The 25,030-nt window shown below is 40.6% G+C and overlaps 1 protein-coding gene across 2 annotated transcripts in view; it reads right to left on the reverse strand.

The window, feature by feature from the left end:
- Positions 1-6,592: 6,592 nt before the first annotated feature.
- TCF20 (transcription factor 20) overlaps positions 6,593-25,030 on the reverse strand; it is a 2,163,179-nt gene continuing 2,144,741 nt past the window's right edge. For both annotated transcript variants that reach the window (XM_044074657.1, XM_044074648.1), the window contains one exon: positions 6,593-7,504. In XM_044074657.1, the coding sequence (XP_043930592.1) occupies positions 7,487-7,504 (18 nt within the window). In that variant the 3' untranslated portion in view covers positions 6,593-7,486. The remainder of the gene's footprint in view (positions 7,505-25,030) is intronic.

Below are 25,030 nucleotides of genomic sequence, written 5' to 3' on the forward strand. Positions count from 1 at the left end.
CTGTCAGGGCATTCTGTACAGCTAGCATCTCTTTTTGATTGATGTGAAGATGCATTTGTTCCTTGGTCCACGTGCCCTGAATACATTTTCCTGCCATATGTGCCCCCCAGGCATAATCCGATGCATCCATTGTTATTGTCTGCCTGGCTGTGGGTAAAGTGAAAGGCTGTCCCTTGTTGTGGTGACAGGCCTGGGCCCACCATCGAAACTCTTGCTGTAGGCAGGGAATTAAAGTTATGATTGTCTCCAGGCTGTGACAATGCTGAGTCCAAACACTTTTTAGATACCATTGTAGTTTCCTCATGTGCAGTTTTGCATATGGAATTAGTAGAATGCAGGATGCCATGAAGCTCAGGGCCTGCAGAATTTTTCTTGCAGGGAGCTGGGTTTTTGTTGCCATCATTTTAAAGTAATGAGTCAGTTGCCTTTGTTTGTCTGGCGTGAGATAAGCCATCTGGGCAGTTGTATTTAAGCTTGCACCCAGGAATATTATCTCTTGAGAGGGCACTAGTTTTGATTTCTTTTTGTTTACTGCATACCCTAGGCAAATTAGCAATCTTTTTACAAACGCCAGATCCTTTAGAAGAATGTCCTTGCTCTCTGCTTGAATAATGCAGTCGTCCAAGTAGGGATAAATTTGAATTCCTTTTTGTCTGCAAAATGCAATTACTGGTGCCAAGCATTTTGTGAAGATCCTGGGCGCAGTAGATAAGCCAAAGGGCAGTGCAGAGAATTGGTAATGCATTGAGCCTGCTATGAATCTGAAGTATCTTATACAAGATTGTCTGATTGGGACATGCAGGTATGCCTCCTTGAGGTCCAAACTAACTAGCCAAGCCTTCTTGCCCAGCATGGGCAGAAGTTGCTGTAGTGTTAACATTTTGAATTTTGGAACATCCAGTAAAGTATTTAGGATTGACAGGTCCAGTATTGGTCTCCAGGCTTTGTCCTTTCTGGGTACTAAGAAAAGTCTTGAGTAAAATCCTTGTCCCTGTTCTTGTTGTGGGACTTTTTGAATAGCTCCCATGTCCATAAGAGCTGCAATCTGTTTTTGTGCCTCTGCCCATTGGTTTTGTGGCAGGTCTGGCATATCTTTTGGTTTTGGAAGCATGTGGAAGTGGAACCTGTAACCCTGAGAAAAGATATTCAGCACCCATTGGTCCTGGGTGATCATGTGCCAATTTTTTGAGAAAAGTGCTAGTTCCCCCCTAGGTGTGATGTCAAAAGGTAAGTGCTTGGCATTTGCAGAGGGAAGTCATTAGGACTGTTTCCTATAAGGTTGTGATTTGTCTTCCCCTCCTTTGGGGGCTGAAGCACCCCATGGTTTAGGTCTGTAGGAGCCTTGGGGCTGACATCTGCCTCTTTGTGGCCTGTCTGACACTGGAAAGGACCAATGTTTTGAAGGTCAGTTTCTGCTAAATCTAGGTGGTTGAACCTGTAAGAAATCTTTCACTGTCTGCATTGACTTTGCTTTATCCTCCATTTTCTTTAACACCTCTTCTGCCTTAACACCAAAGTATCATGCTGTAATGGAGAATCCAATAATTTTACTTTAACATGGTCAGGTAAACTTCGTTCTTTCAACCAAGCATGACTTCGAATAACAGAGCCTGTAACGGTGGCTCTACAAGAAGCCTCTAATGAATCAAAACCACATTGCAGAGTATGCTTGTTCAACTGCATGCAATAAATCCTGCATTTCCTTACTGTCAGGAACTTCTGTATTTGAGACCATTTTCTGTTTTAACAATGACATGAGGTACTGTTGGTATTTAAGCATGTGAAACTGACAGTTTAAAGCTCTTACAGCTAAAGTAGTAGAAGTGTAAATTTTTTTCCTCCATCTGTCCAGAGCTCTGGAATCCCTATCAAAAGGGGACAGGATTTTTAGCAGTGGAAGCCTTAACCCCTTTAGGACCCAGAGAAATTGTTTCTGGGTCTGCAGCGGGGATTTTGTAAAGAAATTTATGAGTCAGGGACTCTAATACCTGTCTGGCTTGACTGGTGCAGGGGGTAAAGAATCAGGAGACAGAATGGATTCAGAAAAAACATCAACAACAATATCAAGCACAGGGGGGATAGTCAGGGGCCTGTGCTGAGGCAATAAAAGGAAGTCTCTCAGCCTTTTCTTGGATTCTGAATAATCCTGACTCTCCCAATGGAAATGCTCCCTCATGGTGTGCAGGGTTTCCCCAAAAGAATAATCCTCAAGCGGAGAGGCTGAAGGTATGGACTCTTCTGCATCAGAGTCTTCATAGAGAGGGAGAGAATAACCCTGATCAGAAGAGGAATCAGAGGAAATGGAAACCTGGCCAGAGGAATCATAATCAGTGTCTTGCCTAGGCCTTTTGTCAGGAGGGGGATGGGAACCCGATTAAAGTAATTAGGTCTTCGGCATGGATGACTGTTCTGGAGAATGCTGTACTTGTTTCCTTGTCTTTAATGGTGTTTTTGACTTTGCCTTTTCTGCTGTAGTGGGCTTAATTGTAAGCAGTGCAGGTCTGAAAACACCCTCAGAAGCCGATGCCTGCTCAGCGGCTCTGGACCCATCTGAGGGTATAGTTTCCATAGGCCCAATACCTTGAGTTTCCACAGGCCTCTGTGTCCCCACGTGACTGTCGGTTACAGCCTGTGGCTCTGAGGTAGCGGGTGTCAGGGGCTGCGAAAGTGCCTCACTGAGAACCGGAGACTGGCCTAGAAGAGGCTTCGTCGTCGGTTTTGGACCTCGGATGCCTATCCTTTTCTTTTTCTTTGCGTTTTTTATAGATTCCGGTCGTCGGTTGTTCCGACAGCATAATGTAATTAAACCTTCAGCCAAAATAATGTAAAGCAAAATCAAACTGACAACTAGTAATGTTGTGGTCAGGGCCTAGGCAAGGAATACAGTAAGACTAAGTCCTTATGAGGTATTTGCTTCCCACAAGAAATACAATTATTAACTTTTACTGACATCGGTCTGGAGCAAGAAAAAGTTTCCCCCAAAGGGGTACTCAGCTTTATTGAAGACTTCGGTTCTGAAACTCAATTTTGAAAATCTCAGGAGTTGGCCGACCAGCACTTGCAAACTGCTTTTGCTTCAGGCACCTCGCGGCAAGAAAGACTGAAGAAAATGCCATCGGTTGCAACTTTTATACCCCTGGCGCCCTGACGTCAGGGAAGAGGCGACAGCAGCCGACGCCTGGAACGCGGGCCGACTGCAGGTCGCCTACCAGCAGGATAACTCAAGTGTAATGACTGCAACAGTGAAACACGATGAATATCAGCCCACCCAAAAATGAGGCAAAAATCTGGACAGTTGAGAGGTACGCTTCATTCTTGGACTGTTTCCTTTCCTCTTCCATTTTGGAAAACCTCTAACCTTGGCAGCAACCCTTCAATGCCACCTAGTTGCCAAAAAGTAGGGGATGTTATGTTGTGACCCGTCCAAATTTTTAGTCAGTATAAATGCAGCCTCAGGTCTCCTCTTAAGAGTGAGCTTGGTCTACAAAATACAAGTTTTGTCATGGTAGCTAAACCTGTGCGAGAAGACTAAGCAAAAGATAAGAAAAATACAAAACTGAAAGACAACAATCCTGGATTTGAAGAGTAAGATACAAACAGTGAATGTTTATAGTTCCTTTAGTTATATTTAGATCATGCATATTTTAGTCAGCCAGATGAGAATCTGTGGATAAAGATTAATAATAATTGAAAGAATTTAGGAGGTTAAAGGGACAAGCATTAAATGGGGCAAGTTGATTCTCTCTACAGACAGAAGTAGACTGGGATTAAAAGACTTGAAAAGGTGTTTTAAGGCCACACAATTGGGAAGAACGGTCTACTGTCAGCATGTACCTTAATGCTGGACACGCCCGTTTGTACAAGAGCTGACAGCTACCTAATAATGCAGACCAAACCTGTGAGGTAGAACAGTAAAGGTGCCACCACAAATCTGAGGTTAGTGAGCATCCCGCTAATGGCTTTCCAGCCAACAAATATTCAGAGCCAAAATATTAGCAAACAGCTAACTGCTTTATTCAATTCCTGGCTCACTTAGTAGCTGTCAAATGATGATTATCCATTGTTTATGGTCAACAGACATGAACATGTTGAGATGTGCTGAAAAATGTGCAAACTAAAAAGGATAATCTGCATACTGGCGGACCTCGTGCCACCAAGCACTATGAAATTTTCTTCTAATTAGATAAATAATGAAAACAAAAAAAGTCCACTCAAATATACTTATGCAATGACCTGAAAGCATGGTTAGCTAGCGGCACACACAACTTTCATCAATATAAAATTCTACTTCTGGCTATGCAAATGTCCCCTGTATTAATGGGCATCTGTGGTATGATATGGTACCTCTTCCAACAACAACAAAGAATGTTTTTAAATTTTCTAGGACTGCCAGTAATGACATTGTCCAATAAGACAATAACCTAGCACAGTTTTTTCATCAGCGGGTAGCATGAGTAGTCATAGACTTTCTAAATTAGTGCTAGCTGCGCTACTGTCTTCATTTCTGAGAACCTGTTTGATATGATGATCATATCAGCTGCCAACTTAAAATACCTTATAAAAGTCTGATGTCAGTGCAGCACACCTAGTGTTTATATCCAACCCCAGTATATTTTTACTATTTTTCCTACAACTACTGCATATCTGAATTTCTGATCAGACATTTCTCATTCATCTAGCCACTCAGAAACAAGAGCAAAGAAAGTCAACATACAGTATGCACCCCACATTTTTTGATTTAGTGATGAACACAACTGGAGATTCTCAGAGTTGCTGAAACTATCAGCCTAAAGATATGGAAACAGTTCATAAAGTTTATTCTTGAACTTTGTATTTTTAAGACTACCATTAAAAGCCTAGTCATCACTTTTTACATGTTTTTATTAGAAAAAAAGGGCAGGACTAAAAGGCTAGGCACTGAAGGAACTGTTCATATATCAATACTGCCATATTTCAGGAAAATACTTATTTTGTACGGCTGTTGAAAGACCAACGGTTCCTCCTACATTACATCAGTCTGTCAAGTCAGAGAGATGAGTCAAAGTAGTAAGAAACAAGACACAAGATTCACTAACGGTTTACTTAAAAATGCCATGATGTATTCAAAATATGAATGGGGCATAATGAACAGCTGATGAAAAAAAAAAGCGTGTTCTAACAACCCACACCTCCATAAGTTCCATCTGTATGCTGAATGAAAGCCAGCAGTGTCTCCCACAGGCACAAGACACTAAGAGTTGTGAATTACAGCTCAGCCCTGTGGCGTAGAAGGATGAAGACCTCACTTTACCTCAGATGACATCTGACCAGTGGTACAGGCACACGAAGGGCCAGAAAGAAAAGGGTGAAAGTGAGTCACCAATGCCAGCTCACACATTAATGGGGAGGGTGGGGGCTCAGCAAATTGCATTGTTCTCACCCACATGAATGCAGGTATTGTGCTTAGAACAATAAGCTTAGTGAGCCCAAGCTGCAGAGTTCTGCCAGCAGGTTGGCATTCGTGTTACTACACATGCCCTCTATGAACTGCAATTGTAGAGCTAATGCTAGCAAGCCACCATGGTGAAGGTGCGGGGTTCAAACAGAGGAGACACGACCACCAATGCACAGATGACTACTCCTGTTCCAGGTTTGCTTGTCTTTTGCCTTGGAACAGTGAATGGTCCCATAAGATCCTTGCCTTGAGGAAATGAGTAGGTCAACTGAGCATTCACAATGGTACAATTAGATTGCCGGGGGGGGCATTAGGAACAAAATAAAAATTAGAATGGGAAATGAGTTAATGTGTTTAACCAACCACATAGAAATCTCTACAAGACACTTCCCATATAAGGCACTCCCTAGCTGCACTGGATAATTGTTGAGAGTATACTTCCTACTGGCAAATCACTGCTGTGCTCTGAGTAATCAGGACAATGCAGCCCTAGAACAATTCTGATCAAAACAACTCTGAAAAGTCAAACATAAAAATCTAAACTGATATGCTGTACCGCACCACATTTGTCTGCTCTCATGTTAAACAATGGAAAAGAGGTGCTAGGTGCAATGTCATACAAAATGAACTACAAAACAGCCTGCCTTCCCAAAGTATGCAAAATGGCCAAAAAAATACATTACCTACTTTGAATACAAAGCAGAGCTTGCATATAAATTACCATCGATACGTGCGTGTGTGTGTGTGTGTGTGTGTGTGTGTGTGTGTGTGTGTGTGTGTGTGTGTGTGTATGTCAAAAACAGCACTGTTTTGGGTCTTGGTATTCTAAGAAAAGGACGGGACCAATATTTTGGAAAAGTTACCTTCTGAGAAAGGAAAATCTAGTGACCCTGACTCTGAGTCATTTCCCAGTGATGCTGCTAAAGTGAATGCACACTCAAAGGAAGGTATCTTCAAGCATGGTTGTCAAATGCGTAAGTGATGATCAAAAGGTACTCCAACACCAGGGAGATGGAACTGAAAGGAAAATACTGTAAGAATCACTTACTGAACTGCTAAAAACCTCTTCAAACCATGTTGCACAAGACAAGCTGAACTCTGAATGACATTAGCATATAATCCTTTTGTCTTCAAGGGATTGCACACCCCTTCACTATATAGTGTTCTCTGCAGTCCACATCTTTAATTCATCTCAAGATCACTATCTAGGTTAGCCTTTACTGGTTACAGCATACTCAGCAGGAAAGACCATTTTCTTTTCATTTCAGGATGTCGGGCACATTAAGTAGGGTGGCCAATAAGAATAACACTCTGACAGACATCAAAGAGACAGTTTGTAAAAATAGCAGCAAATGATCTGATCAGACAATACAGCTAAAAAAAAACAGCAATCTGCACAGAAAATCACAAAAAGGGGCAAAATGCATTTTCAAACCATGTTTAACAAAATTTTTGTGAAACAGCAAGTTCACTTCCATGGCAAGTCTTTTAAAGATATAATACCCCATTCCTAGTCCCACATTTTACTGTGTCCGACACTGAAGCATTATGTAAACGAAAACACTGCAGGTCCAGCAATAAGAAATACTGATATTCCAAAGTTCATACCTGTGCTACTCCATCACAGGACTGATATGACTTTGACACCAAAAAATGCCATCTCTTTCCAACCTACAGGTCCCCTAATCACTCTGGTCCTTGTGTCCCAAAGTTATCAGTTTTGAATAAAAAAGGGACATTGTACCTTTACACGAAGTTAAAAAGTCATTGTCTGGATTAAAAATAAATGCTTATTTATCCAACCCTCCCATAGTCTTGTTGCCCCAAACCCTTCCCTCCCTTGTTAGCTGCTATGGAGTTTGCATCCATGGAAACAAAGCTGGTTGTAAGTCTTCATCTTCTGTAATATGGCCTGTTTGGAACAGATGTTTGAAAATCTGAGAAGGTAGTGTTTGGAGGAGATTCAGGTAGACAACTGCATAGCCACATGACCGTGGAGAGGATGGACATTCTGTTGTGTCACAGGATGGCAGGTGAATGAAGACCACCTTCTCATCTCTGCAGCTCAACCTGGAATAACAAAAAAAAAAATACATATATCGATAAATACATTTTCCAAATAATGTCTGCCAATTTTTTTCTTAAAATATTAAAAGCACAAGAAAAGGCAGAAACAAGTTCTTACGTTACAGGCTGATCCATATGGGGACCTTTTTGATGGATTCCTGAGGTTGGTGTATCCTCTTCACCAAAAGAAATTCCCCAGGTCCAGCACAAATGTGTACAACATGACTATGCATGCCATGATGCATCATGCCAACTACATAAGTGTGCTCACTCCACATAACCATCAATTTGGTCCCTAGCCACTATCAAGCATCTTCTTACAAGTCAAGAAATGACGATGAAGATTTGGTATCCCACTTCTAATAAGTGAAATAGATTCAAAGTAATTCCACAGAGTTTATGACTGCATTGCTAATACTGCAAAAAATCATGACCACAAATAATGCCAACTTCTATAATAAATAAAAACAAGCCAGCATCATTAAACAAACTAAGATCACACAAGCATGAGAATATGAGGAAATGTTGCTACTCCCAAAGGGAGCTTGTGCACCACAGTACCTGTTCTCCAGTGAAATTAGAATTCAATCCTCAGGCTCCAGTGGCCTCAAAGATAAGGCATTGGCCTTCAAGGGATGGTAGGTCTAACTCCCATCTGGGGCAATATAATCTTGATATAAGTAGAGTTTTTTTGAGTGTAATGTGATCCATCTCACAGACACAAGATACATGGTTTTGATTCTTACCTTTGAAGGGAAATTGGCTAGGCTTAAAATGGCCCACAAGAATAGCTAGCCTATTACTTACTATGAACTTCAAAGTACTGCCTTCTCACTCAAAACACTGTTTGTTTTTCAGTGGAAATGGGATTCCACTAAACCTAATCAATATTAATTTGATTTGAATGGGATTCATTGATGCACCCTATATATATGTGTGTGTACACACACATATATATATATATATATATTATATATATATATATATATATATATATATATATATATAGTTAAGGCAAGCACTGGGTGGCAGTGAAGAGTTACCAAATAGCTGGGTAACTACAGCAGAGCTAGTAAGGGAGACGGCTACAAAGGTGCTTGGTATCATCTGGACAGAGGAAGGACGACAAAGAGACATGGTGGTGGAATGAGGAAGTACAGGAGAGTATACAGAGAAAGAGGTTGGCAAAGAAGAAGTGGGACTGTCAGAGAGATGAAGAAAGTAGACAGGAGTATAAGGAGATGAGGTGCATGGCAAAGAAAGAGGTGGCGAAGGCTAATGATAAGGCATATGAAGAGTTGTATGAAAGTTTGGACACTAAGGAGGGAGAAAAGGACCTGCACCGATTGGCTAGACAGAGGGACCGAGCTAGGAAAGATGTGCAGCAGGTAAAGGTGATAAAGGATAATGAGGGAAACATACTCACAAGAGAGGAGAGTGTGTTGAGGAGATGGAAAGAGTACTTTGAGGGGTTGATGAATGAAGAGAATGAGAGGGAGAGAAGGTTGGATGATGTAGGGATAGTGAATCATGAAGTACAATGGATTAGAAAGGAGGAAGTAAGGATAGCTATGAAGAGAATGAAGAATGGAAAGGCTGTTGGCCCAGATGACATACTTGTGGAAGCATGGAGGTGTTTAGGTGAAATGGCAGTGGAGTTTTTAACCAGATTGTTTAATGAAATCTTGGAAAGTGAGAGGATGCCTGAGGAATGGAGAGAAAGTGTTTCGGTACAGATTTTTAAGAATAAGGGTGATGTGCAGAGCTGTAGTAACTACAGAGGGATTAAACTGATCAGTCACATCATGAAGTTATGAGAAAGAGTAGTGGAAGCAAGGTTAAGAAGGGATGTGATGATTAGTGATTAGCAGTATGGTTTCATGCCAGGAAAGAGCACTACAGATGCGATCTTTGCTCTGAGTGTGTTGATGGAGAAGTACAGAGAATGTCGGAAGGAGATGCATTGTGTTTTTTAGACTTAGAGAAAGCATATGCCAAGGTGCCTAGAGAGGAGTTGTGGTGTTGTATGAGGAAGTCAGGAGTGTCAGAAAAGCATGTAAAAGTGGTACAGGATATGTACGAGGGTAGTGTGACAGCGGTGAGGTCTGCGGTGGGAGTGACGGATGCGTTTAAGGTGGAGGTGGGGTTACATCAAGGATCAGCTCTGAGCCCTTTCTTATTTGCAATGGTAATGGAGAGGTTGACAGACGAGATCAGACAGGAGTCCTCGTGGACTATGATGTTCGCAGATGACATTGTGATCTGTAGTGAAAGTAGGGAACAGGTGGAGGAGACTCTGGAGAGATGGAGATATGCTCTAGAAAGAAGAGGAATGAAGGTTAGCAGGACTAAGACAGAATATATGTGTGTGAATGAGAGGGAGGATAGAGGAATGGTGAGGATGCAAGGAGTAGAGGTGGCGAAGGTGGATGAGTTTAAATACTTGGGGTCAATAGTTCAGAGTAACTGTGAGTGTGGAAGAGAGGTGAAGAAGAAAGTACAGGCAGGATGGAGTGAGTGGAGAAGAGTGTCAGGAGTGATTTGTGACAGACTAGTACCTGTAAGAGTGAAAGGGAAGGTCTACAAGAGGGTAGTGAGACCAGCTATGTTATATGGGTTGGAGACAGTGGCATTGACAAAAAGGCAGGAGTTTGAGCTGGATGTGGCAGAATTAAAGATGTTAAGATTTGCACTGGGTGTGACGAGGGTGGACAGGATTAGGAATAAGTATATTAGAGGGTCAGCCCAGGTTGGAAGGTTTGGAGACAAAGCCAGAGAGGCAAGATTACGTTGGTTTGGACATGTGCTGAGGAGGGATGCTGAGTATATTGGGAAAAAGATGCTAAGGATGAAGCTTCCAGGTAACAGAAAAAGAGGAAGGCCTAAGATAAGGTTTATGGATGTGGTGAGAGAGGACATGCAGGTGGTTGGTGTGACAGAGCAAGATGCAGAGGACAGGAAGAAATGGAAACAGGTGATCTGCTATGGCGACCCCTAATGGGAACAGCCGAAATAAGATGATGCTATATATATATATATATATATATATATATATATATATATATATATATATATATATATATATATATACACATACATACATATACATGTGCGCCCTACATGAAACACTACTAGGGAACTCAAAAGATCTGTGGTTAAAAGGAGGGATCACCAACCCCACAAATATATAAAGAGGGCACATGTGACCCACTGAGGATGATCCAGCAATGTCCAGAGGTCTTCACCCTTATTGCTAACAATGTAAGCTAACAGTGGAAAACTAATAAACAGCACAGCTCTAAGCTGAATGTGGTCAAAAACTTTAATCTACAGTGCAAAACACAGAGAACACTAAGCACTTTTGTCCTTAATAACAAATGGGACTTCTTCAGAACATTCCATTGAGGATGATCCTGACAGGTCCCATGGCTGGGGTGAATCCCAAAAAGCTATCCAGCATGGCAGAAGGAACCAGAAGACTGTTGAATCCCAGAAAACAATCTAGCCACCGGAAGCTCACCTTCCAAAATCAAAAGTCAAGACAAAATGCACAGCAAGACCTTTATGATCAATCTGACAAAGGTCAAACTAAACCAAGTACCACAGACAGTTGATCTTGGACAGCAGCAGAATGACTTCAGCACAAAATAGCAGGTGGATCTGTCCCAACAGTAAGAATGCAGATTTGCCAATCTAATTAGAAGGAAAAAATTGGCAAATACAGCCCCTTCCCACCCTCTGATCACAAAGATAAAACCTTGATTAGTTTTTCAAAGCCAATGCAGTAGTCACTTCAGGGAACACCTGAGAAGATGGAATGAAACATCCTGCCCCCTCCCCCCCACAGTTTCTGCCCCCAACACAATAATGGGGAGACAAAACATTGGTTTAAGGACAAATGTGAAACAGGCTTCCCAGGAGAACTGGGACCGAAGTAAAAGATCCTGATTCTAGAAAAAGAGCAAAAGCAAATATCTGCACCTGTAGGCCTGAAGGTGTAACAGCATTTTGCAGAAGCAAAGCCAATAGGTAGGGAGTTTAGGCCAAGGGTGAAACCTGACACTGGATGACAAGTAGGTCCAAAAGCAGAGAGACAACCTTACAGATTGTGAAAGTTCAAGTCTCTCTTCCCTCCACACCTGCAGGAAACACTCCACAAAGGGAGACAAAGAAGCAGATTTTATAAAGGAACTGCTCAAAAGCTAGAGCTGGACATCAATTCTGCCTCAGAAGCAGTGGACAGAAGACTGTCCAGGGACTCTTTTGGGAAAATGTCACCCTAGTTTATGGGCTTCCAGCATTAAGTAAATCTAACTTATCAACTAGAATAACATATGAAAGTATTCTGGCCAAATTCACAGTTGCCCACTTGGAATCTTGAGTGGATAAACAACTTTGTTAGCTGCGACCTAAAATGTTACAGCTACAACTAGTGGATTCATGGACAAACTCATGATTCAGGCCCTGAAGTGGGTCCATCTTTTGCCAAATGCACAAGTTCCTTGTACTATAACAGGATTTAACATATCAAATAGGCCTTGTGAACAATTTAATTTTCATTTTCATCCAAGAACCCTGTTATGAAATGGATAATCAGCAGGAGTAAAAAAAAAAAAAAAGAAAAAAAAAATTACAGGGACCTCAAATCATAAAAGAACACAAGTACCTCAGATCCATCTTCCCTACCTACTGAACAAACAGGAAAAGATGGCAGCTGCAGTCTTTCTTGAGTTAGGACTGGTCTGAGGAGTGTTCTGCCTTATAAGACTCGGTCTAAACATGTCACCTGGAACTGCAACTGAAGGAGATGCTCCAAATTACAGCCAGCAAGTTCTTGCCTACAGGAATGAGAAATACCAAGTCAATGCAAAACAAGTCGGACTAACTGCTCTCTGTGAGAGAGAAAATGGTCTTGCCAAATAAGATTCCTCAAAAGACACCACCTGCTGAGCCAAAAGGGGGGAAGAATCTACAAAGTCTAGACTTTTGTGGCCAGCAGTGCTGCTAGTTCTGCCCTCACGTCCTAAACAAAGCACATTTACCTAACTAGAGGGGTGACTGACTCAGAACTGAGACAGCCAGGCAACTCCCCCGCCCCAACAAGCAAGTATCCATCAACACAGACTTGAAAGACACTGTAAAGGGAAAAAGCACCCCAGTTACAGAAGGGAATTTCCATAAATTTAGGACCCTAACACCAGACGCAGACAGTAGAAGTCCAAAAAATGTACTTGTGAAACCAGACCCTAAACTTCTCTTAGATTCATTTCCCTGTTCTGGGTATCCAAGCAAAATGGCAAAAGCCATCAAAAACAGGGCAGTTATCCATGCAGTTATGAGGGTTACTAGTGCCTCAACTGTCTGAGCACTATCTAACATACTGTGGGGCTCTACCTCTTCAATGGGTAACCCAAACTAGTAGTCCAAGGGACATGCAGGGAATGGCCTCAGGTCACAAGCAGGGAAGGGGCTACCTCTTTCTCTAGAGATCCCCATCCCATCTCATTCCTTGCTACCAACACTTCTCTCAGCCTACTTCCAAGATTCCACCCTCCACAATCTTCAAAAATGTGAGTGGCCAGGGCATTTCTAATTAATACCCAACACTACCGCTAGGTGATCAGAACATTGCATCACTTTGAGTTATCCAATACCCTTCTCCTAAACATGTGAATGCTTCCACACACCATTAAGCATCTGTGATAAGCCGCAATCTATGACTAATATGAAAGCTTCCAGTGACTTCCAAGATGGCTGCACATTGAGTAACAGCTTAATTCTAGCTCTCCCAGTTTGAAAACAGAAAATTATCAGATAAAGCCAGTGGACCAAGACTTCTGGGTAAATTTAAGTAACTGGCTAGTTAAGTGCACTGCCTAGATGCCAGGAAAAAAGAAATACAGAACCTGAAGGAAAACCAGCTACAAAACACGACAAAAAACACTGACAGACATGACTTCCAGTAACCTAGAGGAAAGTATAAGGCAACTGAACACAGACCTGCCTAAAATAAATGAAACAGAGAGTATATCAACTCAAACAACAAAAGGCTGGAGAAAATGGAAGAAGCTTTAAATGGATAATCGGATAAGGTGATAAAACTGCTAAAACTCAGTCTGAAATGAAGAAAAGGGTTGGCTGAATATGAGACTGTAAAAGAAGAGATGTTTAAAAAATAATAGAATTAGAGGGCAAAGCATGTAGGGAAAACTTGAGATTTTCTACTGTACCTGAGAAGCTGGAAGGAACAGACTGCATTAATTTTATGATAAGCAACTGGACTGGTATTTCACAACAGGAATTGTTAACTGAAAGAGCACATCATGTGTATGCTCCAAACCTAGCTATGAGAAAATAACCTAGACCTTTAACAGTAGAGATGCAATCTTACCACCAAAAGAAGTTGATTCTGACAAAACTGTAGCAGAAGGACAAAGTACTAAAAGTGGGAGACAGTAAAATGCTGGCAGAGAATGACTATTCATTGTACATCAGGCAGAAGAGAAGTAAATTTATTCCACTACTCAGGAAATGTCTAGAAACAGGTGTGAGATTCAAACTGCTCTACCCAGCTATCGTCTAAATATTTTTCCTTGGAGGAATAAAATCATTTTTGATGAAGTACATGGTAAGTAAGAAATCCAAAATGTTTGTCCAAAAAAAAAGTGAGCTGTGAAACAGGAGATTCTGCTTCTTGTTCTTTTGGAAATAAAGACCACAGACAGTTTGTGCCAGTGAAACCTTTTCCAGTGTTTCAATGGAAAATGCTTCAGAGAGGGGAAAAAAGCGTAAGAGTTGACCAGAAGAATCTAGAGTACGTTGGGAATGAAGCAGAGACAGGGTCTGGAAGATGTAGAAGAACAGGAATGGAAAAAGAAAATCTGGAAATATTGGACTTTGTTAAACTTGTAGGGGACTCTAAAGCATATGCCTTACCATCATATCATTAACGTTTGGAGAATAAAAATCTGTAACTTGGAAAATGACAAATGTGAGATTACAAAGTAATAATCATATTTCTGAAACATGATAGAACACAGAAATCTGAAAATATTGAACTTTTTTGGACTTGAGTTAAACTTGTAGGGACTCTCTAAAGCATATGCCCTATTTCATGCCATTAACGTTCGGAAAAATACTCAGGGAAGAGGAAGGAGAAAGTTAACCAAGTAGAACATTTTTCTTAATAGTACTACTTAAAAAGTGCATGATTTTCTTTGCATGTTATAAAGTAAAGTTTTATTTCAGTTATTTTTAAGTGTAATGGAAATACTAATGTAAATAGGTGCTCCTGTTTTTTTTTTTCTTTCTCTCTCCTCTCTTTCTCCTTGTTCAGTTTTTAAGAAATATAGGACTGCAATGTAAAAAAAAAAAAACTGGTTAAAACAGCAAGACAAAAGAAAAAATGTGTGATTCTTCTCATTCTTGCATAGGAGAATGACTGGGTGTAGGCAATTAGTTGAATCTATAACAAATTTTAAGAGAAAGCAAGTAAATGAACAAAAGAATACTGATTATGACCTTTTTCTAGTAAATAGTTTTGTGTCTGGTTCTCATGTCTCTAGTAGACAATCTGATAAACAGAAATTGCTTGGAGAAAATGTTTTCTGAAAGCATTAAATTGTTTTCCCAACAGACAGTGCTATAAAGACAAGACAAAACCAGACAGCATTTAATAAAACCACAGGCTGCACCATGTGTCCTAGCATGGACAGCCTTTCTTTTAGGTTAGTTCGAGTCTGTGTGTATGGCTGTCCATCTGGAACATTTCTTCATATTAGGAGGGTGAAAGTTCAATATTTGAAGATGTACATCGTGTGTGTTATTAAATTAATAGGTTTTAGGGGGATTGTGTGTGTGTGTCTGTGTGTTTTAGGGTTTTCAATAAAACAAAAAAGTTCTGTAAGATGTGACATAGGCTCAAATGTAGATGACAAGAAAGAGCCATATAAAAGATTAACCTGCCAAACAGTACGTGCATGTAACACAAAAGCTGGAACTAGACATTTAACAAAAAAGCTGTTGTATATAAAAGGTGGGAATAATAATTTCTCAAGAATATGATGCTTTCTATAATGTATTTAAATATTAACAGTTTGACAAATACAAAAAAGAAGAGTAGTGAACTATATAAAAAATGTATAGTGCAAATAGGTATGTCACAGGAGATGCACTTGCAAAGAACAGAACATGTACATTTGATAAAGAAAGGTTTTCAGTGTGGTTATTCAGAGGAATACCTGGGTCGAAGGAAGAGAGGAGTGCTTATATTAACTGCAAGAGGAGTTCCGGTAGCAACAGAAGATGATAAAAACACAATAACGGTAGATTTCTAGTACTAAGTGGCAACTGGCAAGAGAGGAAGATTACACTGCCATGTATTTATATTCCACCAAAAACTGCTATAATAGAGCTTATGAAAATTCTGGGAGAAATAATCAGCTTTCAGTAAGGAATATTACTTATACCTGGGGACTGGAATTTGATCTGCAACAGTGAAGATGCGTCTTTGGGGCCCATGAGGGAAAATATAACAGAGGAGGGTACATTTTTAAAGAAATTTATGAAAACATTTGGCATGGAAGATGTGAATTCAGCAACAGGATTTAGGAGTGAATTTGCATATCATTCCCAAAGATACTAAACCTGGGCTATGCTAGACAGAATTTATATTTCACAGGAACATGTACATTTCATTGAAGGTCTTTATACTCACCCAATAACTACTTCAGATCAAGCATCAATAATAACTAAAATAAAAACAAAGGGTAATGAAATAAAAATGAGACACTGGCACTTTCCCGCCTATCTGTTAAAGAGTGAGGAATTTAAGGAATGGGTAGTGGAAAGTATTCAGGCGCTATTAGAGAAGACAGAAATTTCTTCTGAAAATACAGCTAGGGAGTAGGATAAAATTAAAGTGGAGCTTAAAATACGGTGGAAATGAAAGGGAGATGTGGTTAAATAAGTATTACTTAGAGGAACTGACAAATGTTAAAGTATTGCAAAATCGGGAGAATCTCTTAGAACAAGAGGAGGAGCAACTGCAGAATGGTGAACAGAAAATAAGGGATTACCTCAAAAATATGCATGAGTCTAGAAAGATTACTGTTAAGCAACTGTTTTTTGATAACTCTAGAGCACAAAAAAAAAAAAAAAAAAAAAAAAAAAACCTTTTAGCACACTCAGGAAACAAAGTAGAAAGGGCCGTCACCAAGCTTAGGGAGCCTATAACAAGGAAGATAACAAGGGATTCTATAGAAGTATTAGAAATATTTAGGAAATTCTATGAAAGTCTGCATAAAGCAGAGAAATAATGGAAATCAAGAAAAGGTACAAATGGAAATGTTTATGGAAGAATTAAATATGTCAAGGTTAGAGGTTGAGAAGACTACATTACTAACAGGACAGGAGGAGATGAGACAAAAATGGTAATGTATAACCATTCTACAAGAAAATCCCCAGGAATAGATGGTATTCCTGTGGAAGTTCGAAAGCTAGGAGGGGAAACACTGATGGAAATCTGGAAAGTTTTGTTTAAAAAAAAAAAAAAAAAAAAGTTATGTACTTACCATAACGTTCAATCTGTGTTGATTTTCATTCCTCCTCAACTTATGGGTTTGGACAGTGCTGGAAGCTAACAGGCCTCCAGGGCTTAATGCTAATGTTTCCCTGGCCCTGTGTTAAAACTCAGGGCTGCTAAACCTATAATGAGAGTTGCCGAATGCTCTGGCTTGTTATGTTTTAAGTATATGGAAAAAAATTATTTTTTGACAGTGGACTTCCTTTGGTTATTGTTTTGTGGGTTATAAACTCCTGAACAATGTATACTGTACAGTTATTTTTCAAGGTGTGGCTTGAGTGTATTTTGAACATCCCCCCATCAGATAGCGACAGATGAATATTAATTGGTCATTTTTATTACATTTTTTTAAAAATCCTTTTATTCCAATTTTAAAGGTAGAGTGTATTTTTACATGCATGTTATTCTTGGCGATACACTTGACTGATTTGTTGCTGTTGTAAAACATGATTTTCTGATTCTATACAAGCCCAGTTTTGGGCTAGGCTGCTACCTACACAGCAGTAATTAGCAGTGCCCTGTACAGATACAAATGCTATCAAGTTAACATTTCCCTTAGCATAACTATCTCTGTAACCTTCCCTAGTCCCCCCTGCTGCTCTAGAAGCATCAGAGTTACATACAGAGCAGGACCGCCTTGTTGGATAGCTGCAGTTCAAACTTAGTACAGCACTCATTTTTCTAACTGTGCTATCACCACAGTCCAGTTAAATCTCCCCAGTTCACTCCCTGGTTAAATACACAGTAAAAAAATCTGAAACCATGGAGGGGCACTTTACTGTTACCTCTGTGGCCTGTGTGGTGGACATGGGTATCCTGAGGCAATGTAGCATTTGTCTCATGTACACTGACGATCACTTAATCCTGAAACAAATGTGACAGATGTTACATTATGAAAATTGTGACATGACTCACATACTGACAAATCAAATGACAAACAGGTTGTCAGCACACACACCATTTCCCTCACTAAATAAGACTGGGTTTCCATATATATGGAGGTACTCAAGTAATTTACCAAAACCTCAGAGGCCTCACATACGCTGCCCTTAGAATCGAAATGCAAACAAAACTCAGTCAACACCGACCACTACACACAAAAATATACATCACAGTGCCTCCACAAACAAACTCCTATGGCGAAACACCATACATTCAAACATCTTGGTCATAGGACACTCCATCCTGAGACACATGGATACCCCCCCCCCCCACACCGTGTTGGAAAAGAGATGGTTACAGTCAGTTCCCTGTCAGGGGCCAGGATTCACCACACCATGAAGGCATTCAAGTCAATCAACCACAAATATAAGTATGAGTCAGTCAGAGGCCATGTGAATGACCGGAGATGAATCTCCCTGGACTATATATAGAGCTATATGATGGACCTCTTTGAATATGTGTTGCAGACTGGTATGGGCCTCGCATTGAGCAGCATTCTACTCTCACTAAGAATGACACCACACCACAAACAGAAAATGACTGACTTCAACAACTGGCTTAGCTACTGGTGTCATTCCAAGGAGATACAGTATTTGTCAGCCTGGGACAACATGATCGACAGACCACTCCGCTTTGCCAGATACGGTCTGCACCTATCACTGCTAGGCTTTCAAATACTGGCCAAGGCATTATCCACACCCATAGTGCCTTTTTTATGCAGTGCCAAACCAAAGGACCTACCAAAGTAACATCATCTTCTAATGCCAAGCTGAAGGTGCTACTACTCAATGCCAAGAGCCTTAACAAGAAATTGCACTCCCTAGAAGTTCTCCTTGACCTGGAGAATGCTGTTTGTGTAGTTACACAGACATGGTTCAAGACTGTGGAAAGCACCCTAGCACTGCAAGACTACAACGCCTATCACACATTCAGACCACCCTCTGAAGAGGTAAAAATGAAAGGAGGAGGTATTTTCATTTATATAAAAAGCAATCACACCTCTAGATTGGTCAAGCAGGATGACTCGCTTGAGCTACTCCATGTCCAGCTGACCAGAGGCAAATTCCCTCACCATATCATTGCTAGCTACAGATCCTCAACCATGAACCATGAAATCCACTCTGCACAGCTAAAGTTACTAAACATCATTTACTATTCAGCCCAACACACTATTCATGGGCAACTTTAACCTCCCATTCTTAAACTGGGAAACATATATGACCACTAACATGAAGGCTCAGATATTCCTGGACTTTTCAATGCAAATGCTCAAGAACAGCTGGTCTGCACTCCCACTAGGGGCTCAAATATCCCTGACATAGTACTCACAAACATGGGGAAGTGCTGCACCCCCCCAAAAATGTAATGTCCTCATTGGTAAGACTGGATCACAAATTGGTCTCCTTTGAAATAAATGTAACATTAATACCCCCTTATCAAATCCTAAAACCCAAAACAATTTTTGCAAAGCAAATTATCTATTTAGTGACAGCGTAGGTAATTTTAAAGCTTCTCCTAACCTCAAAAACACAGGGGCCTATGCAGAAGTATACATAAATGCCCTCTACAACCATTTAAACAACTGCATAGAAATGGGAACTAGTGAAGTCTTCAAAAGCTAAATGCCTTCCAAGCAAAGGACAACCCAAAAAGCATTTTTTTTTAAGTTACGTCTGAAAACGTAAGGGAAACATTCAAGAATGTGCTGAGTTGGCTGTGCATGGCACTACTAGCTATATTCAGCCAGAAGAAACAGCACACCTTCTGGCTGCCTAATTCAGCTCAAATTTCACCCACTCATCACCTCTGGTTATGCCACATAAAATACCACCTATCATTCCTTTGCCTGTTATCACAAAAGAACAGGTCTTCAATGCACTCTCTTAAGCTAGAAACACAACATCAATGGGTCCTCATGGAATCCTAGGGTGACTATTAAACAGCTTGAAACATGACCTAGCATACCCATTCAGGTCTCTATTTAACCAGAGTCTCCAAAGAGGCTTTGTTCCAGTAGAGTGGAGGACAGCAACGGTTATCCCTCTTCACAAGTGGAGACCATCAACTGATCCAGGAAACTACCGACCCATAAGTTTGACTAGCCTCATATGCAAAGGAAATCATCAAACTCTAGACCCAATCCAGTTCAGCTTCATCAAGGGCAGGTCATGCTTGCTTAATCTGGTGGACTTCTTTGAGAAGGTCACAAACATCCGATGTGCATACCACCTACCTTGACCTGGCCAAGGCATTTGACACAATACTCTACTCAAGTATTGTAGATAAACCCACAAAAACTGAGCATAAACCTTTATGTCACCAGGTGAACAGCCAAATGGCTCAAAGATAGGACACATGTTCCAGCAGAAGGCCAGTCACCAGTGGAGTAACACAGGACTCAGGGCTGGCACCCTCCTGTTAGGAATATATTACTCAGATGTCAAGGCAAATGTAGATGACATTAGCTGATGATTGCAAACTAGGTGTGATCACAGACTCCCCAAACAATGTTGATATCCTATAGAAAGGTCTGACGCAGACTAATGATTGGTGTCAGAGCCATGGCCTCAAACAAAATACAAAGAAGTGCATAACAATACCCATTGGAAAATCAAATACCCCTGCAAATTACAGCATTGACAGCACCTCCCCAAGAGTGGACCCAATAGTGAGAGATCTGAATACTCAGATAGTAATCTGAATTCTGACCACCATGTGTCCACAGTGGTGATGAAGTCCTTTTACATGGCTCAACTTCTATGTAAGGACATAGCATCCAGATCTAAGGATGTCATGGCACCACTGTACTCGGCCCTCATCAGACCCACAATAAGAGTACAATGCACCCTTTAGCATGAACCTCACTAGGCACCAGCAACAGTTGGAGCATCATACAGAGTATAACCAACATATCATAATGTGGACCGATTAAAAGCGCCATCACATATTCAGTTTCCTACCAATCATATGGGGTGATCTGTGTCTGAACTACAAGGCAGTCTCTAACCCATCCCTGATGGAAATGTTGCATATTTGCAAAACTAACTGCACAAGGGTTACCTGCTCCAAAGATCTAAACCCGATCTTTGACATGAGTAGATCATACTGGAGTGACAGATGTGTCCAAGACATTGCCTCTCCTCTGGAATAGGCTTCCTATTCACGTGAAACAGATCCCCTCCTTGACCATCAAGCGCAATCTGGACCGATGGATGGGAAATAGCAAATTCTCTTCTGGGGTGGCACCCATGTCCCTTATGGACAGAGGTAGTCTGCAAAAATAGTCAAAACCCCACTTGCTGACCCTTGAATCTTTCCCTTAGGGATAGAAAACTGGTTAAAATCTGAGTAAAACTGTCTAGGATTGTAAGGGCTTTTGAGCCATTAGCCTAGCAATCTCCCCTGAACTTTTGAAGCTATGAGCTGCTGACTAAGTTTAGATCCTAGATCGGGTGACCCTTGTACTGTCTGACTTGTGGATGTGTAGTAGCTCCATCAGGGATGGATTTGTGCGTACCTTGTAGGTCAGGCATAGGTTATCCCTTAATAGTCAGCAAGGGGCAGAATAAAGGGAAAGGGCTTTTAGTCTATCCGCATATGACATGTTGTTTACACCCCATATTTTCTTTGTGAGGAACCTCTGAGGTCACTTCAGCTCTGTATTATATGAAGACAGATGAGATGGAGCTCTCAAACTAGGTGTCCCAGTTGGGTATGAGCCTAGCACTGAGCAGCATACTGCCTTCTTCAATGATGCTGCAACATGAACACACGAACTGACTTCAATAACTGGCTTAATTGTTGGCTTCATTCGAAGGGAGTGCAATATTTGTCAGCCTGGGTGGATATGATCGACAGACCACATTGTTTTACCAGGGACAGCCTGTATCTGTCCCCGCTAGGGTTTCAATCATCAGGAAAGACACTGCCCACTCCCACAGTGGCTTTTATAGTCAAAGCCAAACTAATAAATCTATCAACGATAACAAAACTATTACAAGAAAATATGAAAGTATTACTGATCAATGCTAGTATCCTAAATAAGAAAGTCCACTTCTTACAAGCCCTTCCCACTCTGGAGGATGTGGATGTCCGTGTAGTGAAACTGTTTAAAACAACAAAGAGCACTTCAGCTGTGCAGGTTTATAATGCCTTTCACACATTTAGACCAGCTACTAAGCAGGAGGATAAAAAGTGTGATGGTGTCTCAATCTTCATCCAGAAGAGACTCGCATCAAAGATAGTAAATTAGCATGATGCACTGGAACAACTTCATGTCCAAACAGCCATTAGAAAAGTTCCATATATCTGCAGAACTGCCTCTATGACATAAGACAGCCACAATGCTTATCTACAGGAACTAGATTCACTCAGTATTAAATCTTCACTCAGTATTAAATCAAATACCATCTCCTGCTAGACTCAGTATAACAAGCTCTCAACTCTCCAATCTTTCAGGTCCCAAGGTGGGGCAACAAGATCACTCCATCATCAAGTGGCAGAACAGAACTCTGGCACTTGTGGTAGTGTGACACTCCCTCACTAAGCAATTCATGAAATGCTGGTGTGCATTTTCAATGGTAACAACAGTCATACAGCTACTTAGTAGATCAGCAAAACATGTGAAGGCAGTACAGACAATGATCATCAAAGTCCTTAAGCTGTGCAAGTGGAAAAGTAAAATTTCAATGGGAATAGCTAAGACCATTGTCTTTACTGTGCAATCAGCCAAAAAGAACTGTCTGGCTTCAGGGACATGCACACTTGCACAGCTAAGTGTATCAGTACAATGCATTCATGCATCCAGGAGTGGAATCTTCCAGAAAATGTGGCAAATTCCAATTAGTCGAAAGGATGAATCTAACTACAGGCCCATTAAAATGTATCCTTGGTCAGACCTTTGTCCACTGACATTGAATAATGAGCCACAAAGTAACTTATGGAAGTCTATGGCTAAGATGTTTGATTCTGCTCCAAACCTATGGCTGGTAAAGAACAGTAAATTATAAGATTTTTTTTGGCAATGGGGGAACGGTGAGTGGGCATTAGCAACGGAAAACTAGATTACTATTTATTGTTAAAACAGACCTGGATGAGCAAAGTATTTACACACACACAACAAAAGTAGAGCTAAAGCTGCAAGTCTAAGTCCTTAGACATTCTCGGCCTCACCTTCTCCATATTCTTCGCTAACAAGATCCTCATCACCCCAGTCTCAGAAGCCAAATTACAAGGACTTACAATTGATCAGCAACTAAGATGCAACAAACATATCTCCAAAGTCCACAAAAAGCTAGGGACCCTCTAACGCTGTAAAAGGTACCTTACTTCCAAGTCTAGAATTTCTATAGCAGGAACCAATCTCTTATCAACACTACTTTATGCATCCCCAGGACTAACAAACCTAAATAAAACTGACCTGAACAAACTTTCCACTTGCTACAACAAAATCGCCAGGTTTGCAACCAATGCCAAATCACGCTCCCACCACTGCCAATCCTTACATTCATTACACTGGCTCAAATTTCCCAACTTATTACGATACCCCCAACTCAACCTAGCACACCAAATACTATACTACCCTGAGAAAAACCCTGCCCTGACTAGCCTTCTAAACTTCTACAATTCAATAGACAATTACAATCCAGTAATAAAGCTCTGATCAAAAATATTCCATGTAAAAAACAGCTTTGGGGTAACTCTCTTCCCTCATGAAGTTGCTAAACCATGAACACCCTGCCTCCTAACCTCAGATTACAAAACTGTACTTCCACTTTCAAAAACCTCCTTAAATCATACCTTTACACCAACCATTTATGCAACTGCAATGCACCCCCCACAAAGCCTCACACCTTACTGTAGGATTTTATTCCCTTATGCTTCTGGTGTACACTAATAATGTGCTCTACCAATGCTCACTGTATATACTGTACATGTTGTTTTTACTAGGTAAATGCCTTGTAATACTGTGTTCTACCTATGCTCATTGTACCGATTGTTTTTACTAGGTAAATGCCTTGCACATATAATGTACCTATACTCATTCTATGAAAGGGTTATACTTCTACTTTGTACTTTTAACCGTTTAAACTTTTCTACAGCATGCTTCCTAACTATCATTTTTCACTTTGTAACCAAAACTGTTACCATTAATTATTCTTTGCAAATGTATGGAGCTTTTTTCCCCAGGACTCCGCTGAAAATGGACACTAGCTGTCCAGTCGGACTATCCTGGTAAACAAATGTTAAATAAATAAATTTAAATGATTAAATAATCTAAAACTTTACTCCGCTACAAGCCCCATCTCCTTTTAACCATAATATTCTACCAGACGAACTTCCTTTCTAGATGTCTATCAAGCCACATCAAGACGCATCAAGGAAAAATACATATTTGTCCCAATAAAAAAATTCTAAACAAAGTAAAGAATAAAGTATAGAAAGGAGGACTGGTATGTTAATGAGGATTAGCTTGCTTACAACTAGACAATGTGTGTAAAATGACCGTTTATGTTCATCAGCAGTGAGACAAGAGTCCTCAGCTAATCCTCCTGGGTGGTCACCTTCATGGGAACATACCTTTGATAACAGTGGCCCTGAAGGACGACTTGGATCTATGTTCCCATTGAGTTTTTTTAGTATCATGTAAAGTAGTCAATGAAGCCCATGCAGCTGTTGCGCACACAAACTTAAGGATGCACTGCTGAAGAATGCCTGTGAATTAGCCACTGTTTTAATCAGTGTACTCTAGGCTCAGAAAGCACAGGCTTACTGCATTTCTCATAACAGATTTTCAAGTATCTAGATAAGGCAATCTTAAAAACTTTCTTTTTTTTAAATACTAGCAGTCTCCTTTTATTACATTTGTCACAGATTATGCAGTCCTCATACATGGCGCATTTCAAAACCCTGCAAATGGCCTGCGGTGGTACTTCACTGAAATTTACTCTGTTACATGAAGCATGAGAAGAACAGAGAAGGGAAAATGTGTGCACTGCATTTCT

This window comes from Protopterus annectens, chromosome 1.part1, assembly GCF_019279795.1.
Source record: "Protopterus annectens isolate FY-2018-M chromosome 1.part1, PAN1.0, whole genome shotgun sequence".
Taxonomy (NCBI): Eukaryota; Metazoa; Chordata; order Ceratodontiformes; family Protopteridae; genus Protopterus; species Protopterus annectens.